This window comes from Scleropages formosus, chromosome 11 (genome assembly GCF_900964775.1).
Source record: "Scleropages formosus chromosome 11, fSclFor1.1, whole genome shotgun sequence".
In the NCBI taxonomy this organism is placed as follows: Eukaryota; Metazoa; Chordata; class Actinopteri; order Osteoglossiformes; family Osteoglossidae; genus Scleropages; species Scleropages formosus.
Window position 1 is genome coordinate 13,131,555 of NC_041816.1, and position 19,500 is coordinate 13,151,054.

General features: G+C 43.0%; 1 protein-coding gene across 1 annotated transcript; it reads left to right on the forward strand.

Annotated features, from left to right (window-relative positions):
- The first annotated feature begins 2,080 nt into the window (after positions 1-2,080).
- LOC108940969 (monoacylglycerol lipase ABHD2-A-like) lies at positions 2,081-17,265 on the forward strand. The gene is made up of 11 exons (XM_018763381.2): positions 2,081-2,218; positions 5,669-5,760; positions 5,991-6,206; positions 8,971-9,146; positions 9,651-9,818; positions 10,138-10,321; positions 12,068-12,160; positions 12,477-12,578; positions 12,682-12,751; positions 13,575-13,659; positions 16,365-17,265. Exons 3-11 carry the CDS (start codon positions 5,998-6,000, stop codon positions 16,571-16,573), a joined length of 1,296 nt encoding a protein of 431 aa, XP_018618897.1. The 5' UTR covers positions 2,081-2,218; positions 5,669-5,760; positions 5,991-5,997; the 3' UTR covers positions 16,574-17,265.
- The last annotated feature ends 2,235 nt before the right edge of the window (positions 17,266-19,500 follow it).

Consider the following 19,500-nt stretch of genomic DNA (forward strand, 5'->3'; position numbering starts at 1 on the left):
CGAGTAAGTGCTTAAAATGCAGGATAGATGAATCCTGATAACCTCTTATCAATTTTTTTTTATAATAAGATACACAAACAATCACATACAATGTCGGAGTAGCAGCTGTACAAAGGCGTATCTGGTGATGCTCATGAAGTTACGGTGCATGAACATTTACACCATACATGAGCTGGAGAGATCTTGTGCGAAGTGGATCCAGAAAAGATGCGTTTTCAGACCCTTCTTGAATGTAGACAGAGTTTCAGCAGTTCTGAGTGAGAGGGGGAGGTCATTCCACCAGAACGGAGCCAGAACCAAGAACCTCCATGCTTTACTTTTCGTGTGTGGGACTACCAAGCAAATTGACGAAAGAAGGGGTCTGGCTGGGGTGTAGCGGTTGGTCAAGTCCTGTAGATAGCTGGAAGCAGTTCTATTGATGCATTTGTAGGCTATAACCGGGGTCTTGAATTTGATCCGGGCAGCTATAGGAAGCCAGTGCAGAGAAATGAGTAGAGGAAATACGTGCGAACGCTTCGGCAAATCAAACACAACTCATGCAGCAGCGTTCTGTATCAGCTGTAGAAGTTTGATGGCAGTAGCAGGAAGGCCACACAGGAGATATTCTGTTTAAGTGTACACTTATTCCTTTAGCAAACACTTTTCAGTTAGTTTATTGAAAGCGATACTCTGAGTTAACCAGATGTCTTATATGGTTATCTCATATTTAATTCAATTTCATTCTAATATACAGTTACAGAGAAAGAACAAAATACTGGAAATAAGAGGTAAAAGAGAGTATCAGACCGAGGTAACTAAACCAGAATTGCGAAGGTAGCTATGAAATCTGTCATATTAGTCAAAATATTCATTTCAAATATGTGTTACATAGGTGTGGGGGTACTGTGGCGCGGTGGGTTTGGCCGGGTCCTGCTTTCTGGTGGGTCTGGGGTTGGAGTCCTGCTTGGGATGCCCTGTGATGAACTGGTGTCCCCCTGCTGGGGACAAGTGGTTTCAGACAGTGTGTGTGTTACACACATAAAAGAGCTCAAACCATAACCACTTCAGTACTTGGTGTGCCCAATTTGCAGGAAAAAAAAAAACTGCTAAAGTATGTATAGCAGGGAAACACAAGTCATTCAAAAATCATGACAGCATCAGATCTGAAGCCTGCACCGGAAACGGGAGGTCACGAGATGAAGGTCACTGAGCGCTATGAACTGAGCCTTTCTGGAATGTTCTGGAGAGCAGAGGGCCGTTCGCAGTACATTCACACCTCCATCCACTAATCAGAGCGCTCCTGCCCTGCTTTTAATTACTTAAATTTATTAATTTAGCTGACGTGACGCTTTTCTCCACTTACGACGTTAAATTACTTTCCAATTATTTACCTTAAATTAATACAGCTGGGTAATTTTGTTATTGGAGCAGTTTTGGGGCAAGTACCTTACTCAGGGGTCCAAAGGCAGCAACTCTGACCACTCCTTTGTAGACCTCTTGAACATATACTGGAACCAAATAGCTCACGTATCTTAGAATTGAGCTTAAAGAAAATAATTCGATTTCGTACCTCCTTAGTCCTTCCCATACGTGGTAGCAGACGCTCGATTTTAATTTTATGAATGAATGTCGCCCCCGCGCGACAGTACACGAGAACTACCTCGGTTCGTGAATGTGCACGGCGCAATTCTCGTGCCAAGTAACTGTTGAATATTGTGAAACACTCGAGCGGTACGTAGACCAAGACAAATGTTAAATAAAAAAATCACTTCCTGTCTTACTTGGTTATACTTATATTTCAATGTTTTGGAAGCCTGCTAGTGTTCTTAAATTAACTGAGACACAGAAGCAATGCATGTAGTTTTGTAAACAATTTATTGGAGAAAAGGCATAGCTATCGCTCATAAACCTAAGATATAACTGATCATCAAGACACATCTTCATAGCGAACCACTCAACCCTAACACTATTTCCGGTTTGAGAGACTCGCCCCAAGTAAGCGAAGGCGTATGGCGAGTGACGTATATGCGCATGCGCGCTGGGCCCAATTTAGGCTTATATGCAAATAAGGCTGTGGTAAAAGCGGAAGTGAGGTCTCAGTACTTGTGTTCGGCAGCGCTATACTGCAAGCAGCGGAGGACAGTAATGCAGTAGCAAAAAGTTCTCTAAATTAATTACAGCAACATCGCATGGGAAAGCGCAAGCTGGAGGACGTGCGGTCACACCAGCGTGAGAGACAGTAGGTTTCTTGGCATTAAGATTATTATCGGAGACGAGTGGATGGTGTCATTTCCGTGCATAAATCTTTTTTCTCCCAGAGAGAGTCTCTCTGTTCACCCACATGATGATCTGTTAAGTCTGATAACAGACATTCTTCTACTTCTGAGTTTTTTTCAGGGTAGAATAGCAGCAACGACGTGTATTTCAGAGAAAGTCTCTTAGTTTTACTGTTATGCTCAGGAGTAGAGTGATCATGATCATGCGTGAGGATGTCGCTGTCAGTCGTCCATGATGATGTACAGCTGACAGTAAGTAATTGCAGGTTTGGGAGAGAAATGCGAGTCCGGCTATTCCGTGAGCACTAATGTGGCTGAAATGGGCCCGATTCGGAGGAAGCTCGTTAGATTTCTGCTTGACGACCCGTGGCTTCGATTCACGACAGGAAAGCGTTTGTTCCGGCAGCGCCGGGTGTCACAGCAAGGAAACACTGTGAGCTGTGTGTGAGGCAGCGAAGCAACAGCGCTGCACTGACTTGCATTACGCGTGCTCGTGCAGGGTCGGTGTCTGGGGAGGGCAGGCTCTTGCAGCCCACAGTGCAGTGGGTCAAAATGTTCGACGTGCTGCGGGTTCGAGAAGTGGGCGGTGCCCCCAATCGGGGGAGGGCGCGTGGACTCCGGGGTTTCGGAGTGTCGGTCCAGCGCAGCAGGAGCAGCGCGGCCGTGATCTACTTGTTGTTATTGCCATTTCTATGTCCTTTCCTCAGTGGGGTCGGGCTCCGGGGGGTTAAACTCGAGATGAACACGTTCATTCCAGAAATATTTTATGATGTAGTTATTTTATTATAAACTCAAGCTTATAATAAAAGGGGGTTTGGGGCTCAAGTGGGGACAGCTAGTAACTTAGTGGTTAAAGCTGCTGCCTTGGACCCAGGTCACACTCACAGGGTCGATCCCCATCTGGGTTGTAGCGCCTGGAGCAAGGTACTAACCCTAACCATGAACAGCCCTGGTACGAATGACCCGGCTCTTTAAACGGGTACATAGCCGACTAACACTAACAGTAAGTCGCTTTGGAGAAAAGCACCAGCTAGAAGAATAAATGTAAGTGGGGACTCTTTCTGACACCGCAGGCCATGCTTGGCGTTCGTCTTTTTTACACGCATCACATGTTTGAAGTGGCGGAACCTGGGAGCTTTTTAAATTTGTGGGAACGCTGAAGGTCAGATGAACCGTGTTTGTTAGGGTTGGGCTCATCACGTGCGCTCTGTTGCGCTCAAATTTAGAGCTTGTGGTGTCTGCCCAAGATCATCCGATCCTGACACTGTTGTCCTCGCTGAACTAATATCTCATAAATCATGGCTTTGATTTAAAATAATAGTAATAAAATGCTGATCTAAACTACAGCATGAAAACACAGTACTTGTTATAACTAACTGTCCTTAAAGATAGATGTGTAAGTGTGGTACCTTTCATGGTCAAGGTACTAACCCTGAACTGGTACAATAAGAATACCTTAATAAAATAATCATGATGATGATCATGTAATGCTGCACGTCACTTTGAAGAAAGGTGTCTTAAATATGCAATAAATAAATTGCTTTTACATATTATTGCTTTAAAAGCAGTTTGTGACTGAGGTTTTGTTGGTTGACCTTCTCTGTTGAACATCACTGGCATGAAGCACTGCCAGTCTTTAGGAATCTAGGCTGATCATGCGGGTTTAGGTTACACGGTCCATGGATAGCTCCTTCAGGAAAGTTCTCCGTTCACATTAGCTCGTGGGTTCACCGGTTCTTTTATTGTAACATCAATAAATGTTGAGCTCGATTACGTATGTTTTTCAGTAATGTGCCATAAAATGAAATGCATCACTAGTGTTTACTCGCCATCGTGAGGAGTCCATGAAAGGTGTCAAAAGTTTTAAATTATGTTCGGTATACTGAAATGTAAGCTGGATCTTTTATGTATCAGTTGCTCTTTAAAATCAGGTAAGTCAGTAGTAATTGCATGATGCAATATATAAAACTTCAAAATAGTTACATAGTACAGAATTTTTTTTAAAGATTCACTGTATAACAACTGACAAACACAGAGGAGACAAATGAGATGATGATAAACTGACCTTAAAACCAGATATATGTGGATGTAATTGCTTGGTGTTCTATTTTTCTTTCTACTCCCTCTGCATTTGTAGTCTGCCCAGTTTTTAGGATGGCATATTGGGGCTAACAGAGAGATTAGACCCTGGAGAAATCGGGGGCAGTGGGCATCATGGCTTTCCCAGTCTGCAAAACCCATTAGTCTGTTCATGCAACATGCATTTTCCCCACATACCCTTTCCTGTGCTGCATATTCAATAACCTGGCCCGGTTCTCTACAACCATCTCAAACTATTAACTGTCTGAGCAGTTAATACTCTGCTTTCTGATTATTTTAAAATAAGTAGTGCAGAGAAATTTAAAGTTCTGTGATCCTTTTGGTCGTTTGAGATATTGCGAAGGAAAATTTTTGCATTTGTCTGTTCAACAATGTAGCAGAACTGTTATTTTTCTCAGAAGATCCCTTCTGAACACAGAATTGTCTCATAACAAAGTGTAGTATTGTGGAAAAACCCCACGCTGAGAAAAATAGACTACATGTTTTTCCTCCGAGTCCTAATATATTCCATTTGCTTGGCTGTAGTATTCGTTCGCATAAATTCTTCCATTGTACTACTTAATCGTTACATTGCTGTTCTGTGCTAAAGATAATAACATTAATTCATGCTAAAGATATCCAGATTTAATAATACAGTTAGTCGCCCTGCAGTTCTGTGTGGTTACTCATTGCTTTTCTTAGTAAAGAGCTTTTAACAGTTCTGGTGCTTTCATGTGAGCCTGTATGGATGTGTAAACCGCTGAAAGAAGGAAGTATCTGATCTTATGCGGCTGATGGGGGGGGGGATTCATAACCTTACAGTGTTGTAAGGTTCTAGAGTTTTCTTCTTTAAAAATGAAAATCTTTATTATTCTTGTAAAAGTCAGTAAAACAGATTTTTGAATGTGTTTCATATAGTCTAGATTATTTGATATGTCCAAAGTAAAATGGATGGCTGACAAGTAAGCTTTTCAGTGCACACTGATCGATCAGTTGTATAATTTCCATGCTTTATCTCGTATGTCAGTAGCTTAATAGAGTCGACCGATAATTGTTTACAGGGAATTCCACATAGGGCATCTGAGGATTGCATTGATCTCGATTGGTTTTCCATCTGTCTCCTCAACTGTAAAGCCAACTGTAGCCTGCTCTCCAAAAGCAGGAGCACAAGCGAACATGAGCAGTGCTGCTGGTTGTTTACTATGGGTATGTCTCTTGGGTGGATTTGTTCCTAGTTTTTGTAACGATGATGGTTGTTCCTCAGCAACCTTCAGGTTACTATGTTATACTTTGTTATACTAATTGATTTCACTCTCTTGTTTCGGATTTGTCAGGATCACCGTGACTCCACTTCTGCGCAGCCCAAAAGATTGGTTAAAACAATAAACATATATTTTTGTACAGGAAGAGAATCCAGCAAGGAGAGGTAAGTTTTATCTGCTGTTTTTGCTTTTGTTTATGCTTTGATTATTAGGATAAACATGTATTTTAAGGTATTTAGGCCAATTTTCAGTAATTCCCTCGCATACAGTTTTGGTTGGTCACTTGTATTCGGCTTTCTACACTTTATGTACTTATCTGCTGCTGTGCGGTACCAACTTTTAATAAGTATAAGGATTAGCAAAGAGTCGTAACTGGAATGTGTTGGTCTCTTAGATAAACCATGGCGATTCCGGAAATAGAAGTCGGGGCCATTGCCCCCGAGATGCCGGCCATGTTCGACGGGATGAAGCTGGCTGCTGTGGCCACCATCCTCTATGTGATAGTTCGCTGTCTGAACCTGAAGAGTCCCACAGCTTCGCCTGACCTCACTTACCAGGACACACCCCTTAACCGCTTCCTGCTCAAGTCCTGTTCTCTTCTGACCAGAGAGTAAGTCTTTTTTTACAGGCAGAGTTGGGTGACTTCTGTTATTACCTCCCAGAAGAAGGAACTGCTTGAATTTAGCAAAGTTTAAAATGACAAATGTTCTTTACCTCAACAAAAATGTCTACAGACATATGCTTTTCAGTTTATTCCCTCACTTGGCGATTAGTTGGCTCAAATGGTGGAAGTTTTTGTGTGGAGGTAGGGCGCAAGGCTATTGTATGATCTGGCAAAGCAACCGAAGCATACCATGTCAACGCTCGCGTTAGGGTAAAAGTGTAAATTGTGCTGCACTTGGCTCTCGGTGAACCTCACCGCGTTTTACCGGTTCTTGGGCCTAGGAGTCTTTGTTTCCTCAGCAGCTGCCTCTAATTATGTAAGGATCTGAAAAAGACCCAGAGTTTACTCTTTCCTTAAATGGCCCTTTCAGTGTTGACTCAAAATATGTTTACACAATGTCTGACTTTAGCCCATGAGTCAGACACTCTCCCTGTTTCTGGGAGGGACAAGTCGCTGACCTCTTGGCTTTAAGTCTCGTTTCAAATATTTCTATTGAAGAAGAAAATGATTTATTTTCCACTTAAGTTTCTGTTCTCGTTTAAATACGATGACTTCGCCAGCTGCTCGGGAGTGTTTAACACACCTTTTGTTGCTATTTTAACTTATATTTGAGTGATTGCATTCTACAGCTTTTTTTTTTGTGTTGTAATGCACACCGGCCATCACCCACTCCTGTGCAAAGTGACAGCACTGTTGTGTAACATCCCTCTTTCCAAAACAGTGGCTGCGCTGCACCCGTGGCTATGGATTAATTTGTTTTTTTTCAGTGACACCAAAGTTCTTCCTTCCCGATATTGAAGCTTGTGCTGGAGTTGTTTTATCAACTGAACGCCCATTTTAGCCCTTTCGCCTACTGGCTGAGATAAATACAGTTTAATCTGTTCCGTGAAGGACCTTCCCTGTGAGACAATGCTTTGTAAGTGAAAGGTCGAGGCTTGGCATCCTCAAAAAATGCACTGCGGAAAGGCCGTGGATTGCGTAATCATCATCTAGCAGCCATCTCACCTGTACTTTACGCTTTTTTAAAAAAAATTTTTAAATGCTGTTTACCTGCGTTGATGTAGAAATAACCGGCTTCTTTTGTTGATCACTATAACGATCTTATGATTACTGCTATTTCCCATCTCCACAATTGATTTTGAAAGCCTGCTTGTTCATAATTTGTTTTCATCAGTTTTCCTGCCAGTTGAACGCATGATGCTGCAGTGGATATGTTCCCAGACATGGCAGATCATTGTCTGACCCTTTGAAAAGAGTAGCTTTAACAAGAACCCTCATCCATAATTTATTTCACTTTATGAAGTGGCGAATGGATGGGTGAGCCGGAATTTGGTTAGGGGTACAAGTAGCCTTTGAAAAGTACAAGAACAATATCTGACTTTTTTTTCCTCCATGGCATCTTATTGCCTGGTGACACGACATAGGGTCTGATGTCCAGGTTTACATAACCAGTAATGTAACCTTTGCTCACGGTCGTTATTTGCTGAGGTCGCTGTGCAGCGCCGCCTGCATGTTCTGTTGATCACGCTGTCCTTCACTATCTCTACAAACCACCATAAAAGCCTGCTTGTGTTTATTTTATAGCATACATTTTCATGACAAGTGTAAGCTTGCCCATGTTTTATGTGCCCTTTGATTACAAAAGCTTCTAGACCATAGAAAATCCATTGTAATGCTCTCTCCTATTACCTAACAGTGTCACACGTAGCATCAAATATTGAGGATTTTTTTTGATGGATCAAGTATTGTTAACAGTCAGATATGGCTTTATGCTGCTATAGAGGTCTTCTCACATGATTCCATTCCACCATTATTTTCTTTGACAGCACGCATCGCAAACTGTGTGAAATACTGTATTGCAGACGTTGCTCTCCTGTGTAGTTCAGCACGGTAATGTATTCCACAGGCTGTGCACCCATTTCATTCTGCCATAAGGAACCTCACCCCATTTTTTTTTAAAAAAAAAAAAAAAAGGAGAGGCTGCAGTGTTAAACGGTTGTCATGTTTTCCTACAGTGGCCACTGGTGAAATAAACTGGCAAACTGAACAAAGTTGGTTTTGTACTGAGCTCAGTATGTTTACCTGCTTGTGACCCTTACCAAAAAAAATCTGTTTTATTACTTAGGGAGCATCCTTGCTCGCAGTGTTTTTGTAGACAGTTAAAAGGATTTATTAGTACTGTTTTCCTTAAATTTCATCAGAACCGCAGCAAAAACTTGTGATACCATATTTTTATTTGATTTGCTTCAGTGACACTTCTGGGTTAATTTTTTACCCGTCTTTCCATCTGGGGGGTGTGGTGGTGGTGGTGCAGTGGGTTTGACCGGGCCCTGCTCTCCGTGGGTCTGGTGTTCGAGTTCCCACTTGGGGTGCCTTGCGACAGACTGGCGTCTCGTCCTGGGTCTGTCCCCTCCAGCCTTTCGCCCTCTGTGTTGCCGGGTTTGGCTCCAGCTCGCCGCAAACTCGCTTGGGACAAGCGGTTTCAGACTCTGTGCGTCTGTCTGCCCGTCTGAAATTCAGGTTGCATGATTGCAGACAGTACTTTCCTCAAGGATCCCTTCATGTTGTTGTTGGTTTCCCCCCACCCACCGTGTTTATCCTCTGCTTTTAAAATGCATCAGGTTGTAGTCATTTATTATGTTTTCCCACTTTTTTGTGTTTAAATGCAAAATCTCCCATTGAGTGTGGATCCTTTGCTGTGTTGCTGCAGGTACATTCCACCCCTTCTGTGGGGCAAGAGTGGGCACCTGCAGACAGCTCTGTATGGGAAAATGGGCAGAGTCAATTCGCCACACCCCCATGGCCAACGCAAATACTTAGCCATGCAGGATGGGGCCACGGCAACCTTTGACCTCTTCGAACCACTGGCAGACCACCCAACAGGAGGTAAGGGCTGGTTGGAAATGACGAATAATGTTATTTTGTATGACACTGGCACAGTGTAGTTAGGCCTGTGCATGTATGCATCTCTTGCCATTATTTCCACATTGCGCAAGTGAAATTCTTCTTTGTTTGTTGCTTTAAAAAAAAATGTGGGCAACATTCCACACACAGGCTGTTTTTGTTGCTCTGCTGAATTTCTATCGTTCTGCATAAACAATTGAAACCTGCTCGCATACCATTTCTTCTGTTATGCAACACGGCTCTCTTGCGAAGCTGACAGGAAGGAAGGGACAGCTTTGTTGAAAGAATGTCTTTAAAGCTCTGAGAGCTGAAAGTTTAGGTCGCAGTCCAGACTTCTGGGGGAAGGCAGAATATTTACACAGAGCCACTGGCAGGAATGTAAACATGTCGGGGTTTGTGTGTTTTACAAAGGCTACGGTGCCGATGACTTCATTAAGCACATCCTCCTACCATACAGTTAGTCACTGTGGCTTCTCTCTTCTTCAGATGATGTTACCATGGTAATATGTCCGGGCATTGGTAACCACAGCGAAAAGCATTATATCCGCACCTTTGTGGATCACTCCCAAAAGCAGGGCTACAGGTGTGCCGTGTTGAATCACCTGGGGGCCCTGCCTAACATAGAGCTCACTTCTCCTCGCATGTTTACTTATGGTAAGTACTGATGGCGTTTATGCCATGTGCACCGGATTTAAAGCCAGTAGTAGAACATCATTTACAGGGTAAACAAAACCAACTTTTTATATTAGCAATACTGAATACAACTTAAATATTTTAATCATTCAGTTGAACCCTATACATTTGAAAAGGTATCAAGGGCCTCGAAAGCTCAATGGCAATTTTGCTGTCAAATTAAGTGGTTTTTACTATTCCGAGTTTGGGTGGTAGATTATAAGCGACAGCCAGTTGGTCAGGGGCATGCATCCTAAGGAGACCGAGCCAGACGTCTAACCTTCTTGCTATATCCATGCAGGCTGCACCTGGGAGTTTGCTGCCATGGTGGGCTACATCCGGAGGACCTTCCCACAGACACAACTCATAGTGGTGGGCTTCAGTCTGGGCGGCAACATCGTGTGCAAGTTCTTGGGCGAGAACCGTGCCAATCAGGAAGGGGTGCTGTGCTGTGTGAGCGTGTGCCAGGGCTACAGCGCACTCAGGTGGGAGGGCACTCAAACACACCTCTCTTATAGCCCCTTTCACTCATTTCACGTCAGTTCCTCACCATAGTGGCATGTTTTTCGCAGACGTACCCCTTCAATCTGAGCTCTTTGCCTCCCCATCGCCGGCCTCTCGAGTTTTCCATTATGTGCCTGCATTCTTGTGACCAGGAATGTTGTCTGTAATCCTCCTGTGCTGCATGGGCGGGTGGGGTTGCGCACAGCTCTACCCTCTGGTTTTGTCTCTTCCTCCTGTGTCAGTTAATCTCCAGGGCTGTGAGTCCAGAATTGAAGGTCGCATATGTGCGACCTGGTGGGTAACGGGGCCCCTTGCCCTCCTGTTCACCTGCTCATGTGCCACTGCATATTGGGGCCAGGTTGAGCACACAGTAGGTCTTCTGTAAGCTGGGGAACCGTGGCACTTCTTAACCGTCGGGAGGTGGCACTGTGGTGTGTCGACCTGTTTGTTTTAAACCCTTTGCGGTCTCCATTAAGGTACTAAACTAATTAAAAGCTGTCCCCTGGTAGGATAGCATCTGTTAGATGTTCAGATGGCTGAAAAGCCCTGCAGGCAGCAACTGCGGTGGGAGCAGTCGGTAGGTATGGTGCGGAGACAACGTGTGATTAGAGCCATGCTTGCAGCGGCAGGACCTGGCTTCAAATCCCACCTCCTGCTGTACTATGCCTGGTCAAGGTGCATACCCTGAATTACTCACTTATACATTTATGCAGCTGGGGAATTTTTAGAGTAATTTTTGTAAATGGGTAAAAATACTTATTAACCAAGTATACACGTTTTGTACGTTCCTTTGGAGAAAACTGACAGCTAAGTGATTAATGATGTTAACTGGTCGAAACAGTGATCACTCAACTAATATTCCACTTAAAGTATTTTTAAAGCACTGCTGTGAGGCTTATGACATCTGGTAGTGTTTATCCATTGCTGCGTGCAGTCACGTCTATAATGAATGAGGGATTTGATGGCAGTTGTCACAAACTTCTTGCACCTGCGGTGACATTACTACTAGTAAACATGGAAACGTGCACAAATTAACGCACACGCTTTTTCTTTTTTCTCGCTAAGGCTGACAGGACTATTTTAAGAACAGTAGGACAGAAGCTTCTAGAGTCACGCTGCCGTGTTTGAGAGCTCACCTCGGCACCCGTGACCTGGCTGCTCTTGGCAGCACCACGAAAGGCGTACGCGGATAAGGCTGTCTATATCGAAGAGCCAGACAGGCAGGGCGCTTTCTGATGGACCGCTGCTTGTTTTTGCCCCTCTTGTTTATGTAGGGCATTACACCAGCAATCCCTTTTCTGTCCTAGCTCTTGTTTACGCCATCTGTTTTGTCTCACTCTGGACCAACTGCACTTTCTATCCCGGTGACGGGAAAAAGTTGAATGTTTTTTGTTTGTTTGCTGTTCTGATTTTTGCTTTCACATAATAGTATTTGGCTGGTTTAACATTAAGATGAATAGTTGTGTTAATTTTAATGGATAAAAGTAAGAGGGTGTCATGGTCCTTCTGGACGCATCTGCCATAGGTATTTGTGTTGACCAGGTAAACCACTACCTGATTGTATTTTGTGAGCGTGCATGTGACTTATGAGTGAGCGCTAAGTGTTGCTCACTGGCCTCAGCTTTTCCTTTTGTTTGCTTCATCCCTGAAGTTGGCTAAATACACAAAGCAGGCATTTGGCTGTGGGTTTATATGTGGGTGTCTGTGTGTGTCCTCCTCGCACTCAGGGCCCAGGAGACCTTCCTGCAGTGGGATCATTGCCGACGGTTCTACAACTTCCTCATGACTGACAACATGAAGAAGATCATCCTTTCACACAGGTATCTGCTCAGAACACAGACTGCAAACTCTGTCACTTGTGCCCAGAAGGTAAATAAAATGCATGTGCCGGAAATAGCTGTGACCAGTGACATGAAGTCTCAAATACAAATAACCTAATAATTCCCGAGGGGATTCTTTCTGGGAAATGGAATTGACAGTCAAATATTCATGGTTTAAAAAAAGAAAAAAAAAATAAAAAACCACTGGCAGTTTTTCTGGATGCCTGAGCTGTGGCATCAGTTGTTCACATAGTTACAATTAAGTGTTTGCGTGTGTGTCTAGAAAAGTGACAGCTCTTTACACTGTTACTGACAGAAGGATCCTGTTCAGCGGGAGTTCGGACAAGGTGACGGACGCCGACATGAGCCGGCTGTTCACTGCCACCTCGCTAAACCAGATCGATGACAGCATCATGAGGTTTTGCACTGTCTCTTATGAGTCTTTTGAACAACATTCCTAGACACTAATCTGTAATACAGTTATGGATTTGTGGGATTAATTATCAATTTCTCTTGTTCAGAAAATTCCATGGGTACAGCTCCCTGAAAGAATATTATGAGAAGGAGAGTTGTGTGCACTATATTCATAATGTAAGTAAAGTGTTCCCCCCCCAGTCTGTTTTAGTGCAGCATTCACTGAAATGTCACGCTCACTCATATACCTACAAGTGTTAAGCCTAGCCAGGTTTTAGAATGAACCAGTTCTCAAAAGAGAAGAAGGAATTACTTTTTTATGCCTCAGTTATAGTTCCTTTTTTTTTTTTTTTTTTTGGGGGGGGGGGGGGGAATTGAGTCAACATTACATAACTGTTTATTCATTTAGATGTTTTTCAAAGTGAAATACAGTTATAATTGTATTTAGATGATGCTTTTGTCCACGGTGAGTTAGAATTCAAGATGGTAAACTACCTGTTTTGATTATACTCAGTTACCTATCTTTAGCTGGAGTTAGAATTGCACTATATTTCTCAAAAAAAAGTACAAGCGGTCCCCGATTTACGATGGGTTTCACGGAACGTAATCCCATCGGAAGTCGAAAATATCTTAAGTCGAAAATGCATTTAATACACCTAATATACACCTCTGTGTGACACACTGGAAGATGCGGATCACTGCCCTGCCCAGCATCGCTAGAGAATATCGCTCCGTATCTCTTGGCCAGGAAAAAAAATCAAAATTCGAAGTGCGGTTTCTACTGTATGTCAATTGCCAGCTCACTGTCAAAGTTGAAAAAAATCATAAGTCGAACCATCGTAAATTGGGAAACACCTGTATATTTAAAAAAAAAAAAAAAAATTCTGAACATTATAATATTGTATTTTTATATATAGAAGAAATTGTAATGCTGTTCTAAAGGAATGTTCCTCTACAGTACAGTCCCTTTGCCTGATGCTCCCTCTCGTGTCCTTCTCAGGTGGATGTTCCACTGCTGCTGGTGAACTCTGCCGATGACCCCCTGGTGCACGAGTCTCTTCTGACCATCCCTCGCACGCTTGCTGGTATGACATGCTTTTATTTGTCTGTGTTTTTCCTCACTCACGGTGATAGTCGAATTTAGGTGTAAGTCTGCTCTGAATGTCAGTCTGCATTAGCAGCAATAGAAACTATTGCTGTTAATATCAGACTAAAGATGAGACTTCAAATGAGACCTCAGACTGTCTTTCTGCTTTTGAGTTTTTTTTTTTTATTTTATTTATTATAACTTCTGCCTTTCTGGGTGTGCTGTATGACCACTGCAGTCATGGGCTGCCTAGCAGCATGTTGAACCAGTATCTGCTATTGCAGGCCATCTGAAATGTCCTACACAAAGACAGCAGTGCTGTATGATGGTAGATTTTCCTTTCCTTTGTGTTTCGTTGTCTGGATGTAGTCAAATTGGGTATAAAGGCAGTAGTGGTCTGAGTGTATAGTGTGCAGCAGATGTTCAGTTGCATTCTCCCTGATGCAGTTTCTCCAAAACACTTATGTGCCATACTCTATACTGTTTTATATGTATGCCCACCTTTCCCAGTTTCCAGTGGCAGCTCCTCTGCTTTCCCTATTAGTCTATTTTGCCGTCTGTGTCCCTGTGTGTTTGCTCTCTGGTTCTCTTAACAGCTATCAGATGACTAAAGCAAGACATGCAGCAATTTTCTGTTTTTTATTTATTTTTTTATTTTTTTAAACTCCTTTTGAAGAGGAAACGCATGCCCAAAATAGAATTTTAGCCAAGTAATTTCTGTGCTTTTGCTATACTCCATCTCTATAATACTGTCTGTCTCTTCCCATTGTCACTTGTCAGAAAAAGTCTTCTTATTCAGGTAACTTGTCTTTACTTTGGTTTTGTTAAAAGCAGAGTTGTTGAATTTTTCAGGGCCATGGGATACCTACAAAGTGTAGTTGTTGTATATCTATAGGACTGTCTTCTGTCATTTAGCCAAAAGCAACATTAGTCCTACAGTCTTTGCCAAAATGCTACCGTTGATATACTGGCACCAATATACTAAAATACTGCCCTTGATATACTGGTCACGGGTACAGGTACTTTGCTTTGCCTTACATGTTTAAGGACAGCAGAGACCTTCTACTCTGCCCCTGAGCCAGGCAGTCCAGCCAAGGCAGGCTTTGTACAGGTTCCAACAGGCCCTGCAGAACACAAGCCTTGCTCTTCTGCTAGTGCTCCAATGATATAGTGTCTCCTAGTCCACCTCACAGACAGCACGACATCAGCTAATAAAACTGATGTTGCCTGTAGTGACATTCAGCTCTTTTGTGCTGCACAGACTGTCAGGCACTGCAGTTAGCTGTTGTTTCATTTGCGTTACATTTCTCAGCCTTCCCATCCTCCCTTTCCTCAGTCAAAGCCGTTAGTCTCTTTGGTCACCAGCTGTCCTCCAAATTGGTGTGAAATGAAAATCGTATACACAACTGACTACAGCTCCCCTCCTGCAACTCCCCTACTAACCTAGTTTGCAGGGGATAGTATTTATGTATTAAAGTCAATCCTTTTGACTGTCTTGTTAGGGGAGGCAGGCAGCAGCCACCACCCCCGGGCCAGATGGGACCATTCCATCCGAGCTGGTCCAAAATGAATCTGGTTTTCTGGGTCTACCTGGTTTACCTGTTAAGCATGGCCCCCAGGTGTACAGTAACAGTTGGCGGGGGATGAGGATGGCGTTGCCCTGTGCATAGGGAGCTTATGGAAGTCCTGTAGACCCTGCATTACTTGGGCTGTGCTAACCAGGCAGTAAAATAGTTAGTGTTCCACTGCTTCCTTAGAAAACTAGACTGAGCTGTACTTTGACCTAATATGGAAGGTTTGGGGACATTTGAGGCATCAAGTGTTGATGTTATGGACACAGTTTTCAGGATCTGCCATATGTAATACATAATCTCATTTCAATCACGGTGCAGTTTATTGTCCTCACTCACTCAAATTACACCAGGTCCTTAGATTATAAACACACTTGGGACTGAAATCAGTTTGAAACTCAATTTGTCCATGAATCCAAAGTCACTTTTAACACCAGTTTATCACAAAAGGACATGCAGTATTCATCGGCGTCTGGCTGCTGCCATTTTGCTTTATTTTCTATGTAGTCAAGAAAAGAAACAAGCTAAGTTTACTTAAGAATCACACACCTGCAACTGTCTTTCTCCTAATGTAACGCACAAATTGTATTTTCTCTGAGATGTACGTTGCTTTGGACAAAAGCGTCTGCTAAATGAATAAATGTAAAAGTGTAATGAATAGGCAGGATGCACAAAGCTATAGCGGTGCTCAGCAGCGCTATGTAGCCATATATTAAATTTTAAAAATATGCTTCAAGACCGGTTTTAAATTAATTTTTATTAACTTTGAGCTATGTAAAAAATTCTAGTTCACTGATTTATTCTGTCAATGTGTGCAGCGCTTGTCATCGTGCTATTGATCACCACCACTTAAGAACATCAGACACAAGTTGTAAACACTGTGGAAATGAGTTGCAGTAATCCAGTCCCACTTTCCTATTCTGTGTGGGCCTTTTTCTGCCGACAGCTAGGGTAGAAACTGCAGAATGCAGTATCTCCACGGCACAAGTTTGAAAATAGAAAACTAGATTCTGCATTGGCGCCGCATTTGTGGATGAAAACTTGTTGCTTGATCATTCATAACGCAAAGACCCGGTGTAGTGTCTCGTCTCAGTTTTTGTGTGCTGATGCAACTCTGATGCTTCCACTCCAGAGAAGAAGCCAAACGTGATCTTCGCCCTCACACTGCATGGAGGCCACCTGGGCTTCTTCGAGGGAGCTGTGCTTGTTCCCCAGCCCCTCACCTGGATGGACAAGGTCATTGTGAGCTACGCCAACGCCATTTGCCAGTGGGAGAAGGAAAAGGCAACGTGTCAAGGTGGAAATGCCAGCGAGGGCGAGTCCTCAGAGGACAAGCCTTAACACCTGCCCTCCAACATCTCCTCCACCATGCGCCTTCGTATTCTCACCTACTCCCACCATGACCACAGTGATCCACTGCTCCTCCTCACAGCTCACATGCAATAAACACAGCTTTTAAAATGAGGGAATGTGGCATTCGGGACAATGCAGTTTAAGATAAACATAGGGAAATATTTGTATAAAGGGAAGAAGAGTTGGTTTTTATCTGTGCAGTTGCTGATATTCCATTGCAGGAACTGCACTGCTGGGGCAACAGAGGCACTGCTGGAACACACTGTGTGAGCTAGGCCTGCAGGACCAAAAAGGACACGTGGTCTAGCAACAGGTTTTCTTGGGGGTTTTTCCATTGATCAGATGTCACACTTTGAATTGACTGTTTGTGTGCAGTTATCCTGTTGGGGATGTAGGTCTCTGTCTCTTTTCGTTGGAGACTTTTGTCCAGCGTGTGTTTCGAAGTGCTCAGGCAGAGCAGCACAGCCATTCCTGTGCAGGTCTCGGATAACAAACCAGCATGCTGCTTGCTTTCAACCCTTAGCTTTCCTTGCGGTGTGAAGCAATGACGAGGTAGACGGAAAAATTAGTGGACAAAACCTCACTTGGTCTTAGATGCATTCCTCCTACATTTTCAGTTTAAGCCCAGTATCCTTTAAAAGTGCACTTTACACATGGGAGTAAGTGTCTTGGATTTTTTTTTTTTTTTTTTCCCCCCCCCCCCTCCCCTTAAATTGATTGTTCTGTTAGTGCTAAGAACTGAAAAACAGTAGGTCTGAATATCCTAATACTGCAGTCTTTTTTTTTTTTATGGCGGCGGGAGTTCCTTTGTTCACCCCAAGTTCCATTTTAAAATGTACTGACTTCTCCCATTCCACGAAGTGCTGATGTGTTAAAACGGTGGAAGCTCACTGGCAGCAGCCTAAATCACCAAGCAGGGTATTGTCCATGCTATAGGTAGTCCCCTGAAGCGTCAAACCTCTCTATTCACGTATTGCTGCCCCCATTGAGCCCCGATTTTTGGTGGTTTGAGGATCTCTAAGTGTGGTATTTATTAGCTGAACTGCACTTATGAACCATTTTGCTCTGTAGCCAACAAGGTTTAATTCTGATTTGCCTTTATCTGTGTAGTTACACAGGTGGCTCTGGATGTTTTCATGGGTGCTCTCTATGATGCTCAGAGTATTAATGTTATTAATTTCGAATCATCTTTGTGGTTAGGAGATTCTTTTGTTTTAAAGGGATTCAATTGGCTCACATTTTTATTATTAATTTAAGCAGATAATAAATGGCTATTTTGCTAATTTGATTTGATCTTTTGCTAAATCACCAAACAGGGGTTTTTTTTTTTTTTGGGGGGGGGAAGTGGTACAGTTTTGGTTAGTTGTTTAACTACTTTGCTTCTTTTAGCCACTAAGTCACTGCTACAAGAAAAACTAAAAGAAAAGTTATTCTCCTTTTCTCCCCACGAGAGTACTGGCAGTTAAAGGGATCACCTTGGATCTCTTCATGTATATATTGTATCGCGTTTTGTCTTGTGAGCTGCCTTGAATAAGTTGGTAGCAGTTACTGTTAAAGGGAGCTCCAACTGGCTCATGTTGTCTTCAGACTGCCACTGTTTCAAAGAAACCTAGATATGGCCACCCTGCTGTGCTGGTATGATCTATGTCGGGATTGTTAAATTCCCAGCCATGGAGGACCAGGCCCAGGAGGTCAGTGAACCGACTGAATCATATTAATGTCTTCATCAACCCTATTTATTTCCGTTTTGGCACTGGTATTGATTGGTTAAGGAAAGCTGGCAAACCTGCAGCACTTGGCCATCTATGACTGCACGTTAAATGGTCCCTGACCTTCTCTCCTAAACAGAGAAACAAGGCCAAATACTCTTCTCATATCTCTTTTAGTGCGCCCAAGTTTTTCGGTAAGAGATTGTCCATTTTCTCTACAGCATTTTAGTGGAGATGGGTATTCTGCAATGCTTCCTGAAAGATGACAGAAAGGAGGAAGAGCACCCCAGCAGGGTCCTTGCCGTTAATTAGCAGAGAGGACGACAGTAATTAAGTAGTATAGAAATGTCTTCTACTGGCACTTCTCAAATGTCACTGATATAGTCAGCATTTTCCTGCCCTGTGCTCCCTTTGACCAGTGGGTTGTAGGTTTTTTTTTGTGAGAAGAAATGCTATGCATCTTCTATTTCATGCTCGCTTATCTTTAAGCCAGTTAACAACCATCTCATTTTATATAATGTTTTTTTTTCTGCACTGAAAATGCAACAGAGTTGCACAATGGAATGTATTGTTTATAATATGGACTCTGACAATCCCCAACGCAGAACCAAAAACAGTTACAGGCGGTTCCCATATTACGAACAAGTTCCGTTCCTAAGTTTGTCTTTGTTCGATTTCTGCGTAAGTCAGGACAGTTGGGTACGGTTCGTGTCTAACTTCAGTTTGTCAAATATTTGCCTTAGTGTACCTTTCTATGCATAAAAACATCTTTAACATAATGATACAGTAATAATACAATGTAATGATTCATCCATCGTTCCATAAATTGTCAACAATCACTTGTCCCAAGTGGGGTCGCAGCGAGCCGGAGCCTTACTCGGCAACATAGTGTGCAAGGGGGACGCCACTCCATCGCGGGCCACCCCAGTTAGGGCTCAAACCCTAGACCCACCACACAGCAGGTACCGGCTGAACCTGCAATGCCACCACACTCCCTCCAATGTAATGTGGTGGTGGTGGAACTACAGTATTTATAGTAGAGAGACAGATAACAATAAATGTTACAAAAGTATAATAGAGAGAGGGAGTGTGTGTGGGTATAAAAAAATTAAAGAAACTTTAATATTCACTTTTCCAGTGTTCGTTGGTCTCACCTTTTTCCTGTTCTCTTTATTTCAAATTTAGTTTCGATCATGAACATTCTCT

Bases quoted from the DNA above. Each gene is read 5' to 3' on its own strand.
- LOC108940969 (XM_018763381.2), top strand. From the start codon at position 5,998: ATGGCGATTCCGGAAATAGAAGTCGGGGCCATTGCCCCCGAGATGCCG. The intron at 9,819-10,137 runs GTAAGTACTGAT...ATATCCATGCAG, and splicing joins TCCTCGCATGTTTACTTATG to GCTGCACCTGGGAGTTTGCT. The intron at 10,322-12,067 runs GTGGGAGGGCAC...CCTCGCACTCAG, and splicing joins CAGGGCTACAGCGCACTCAG to GGCCCAGGAGACCTTCCTGC.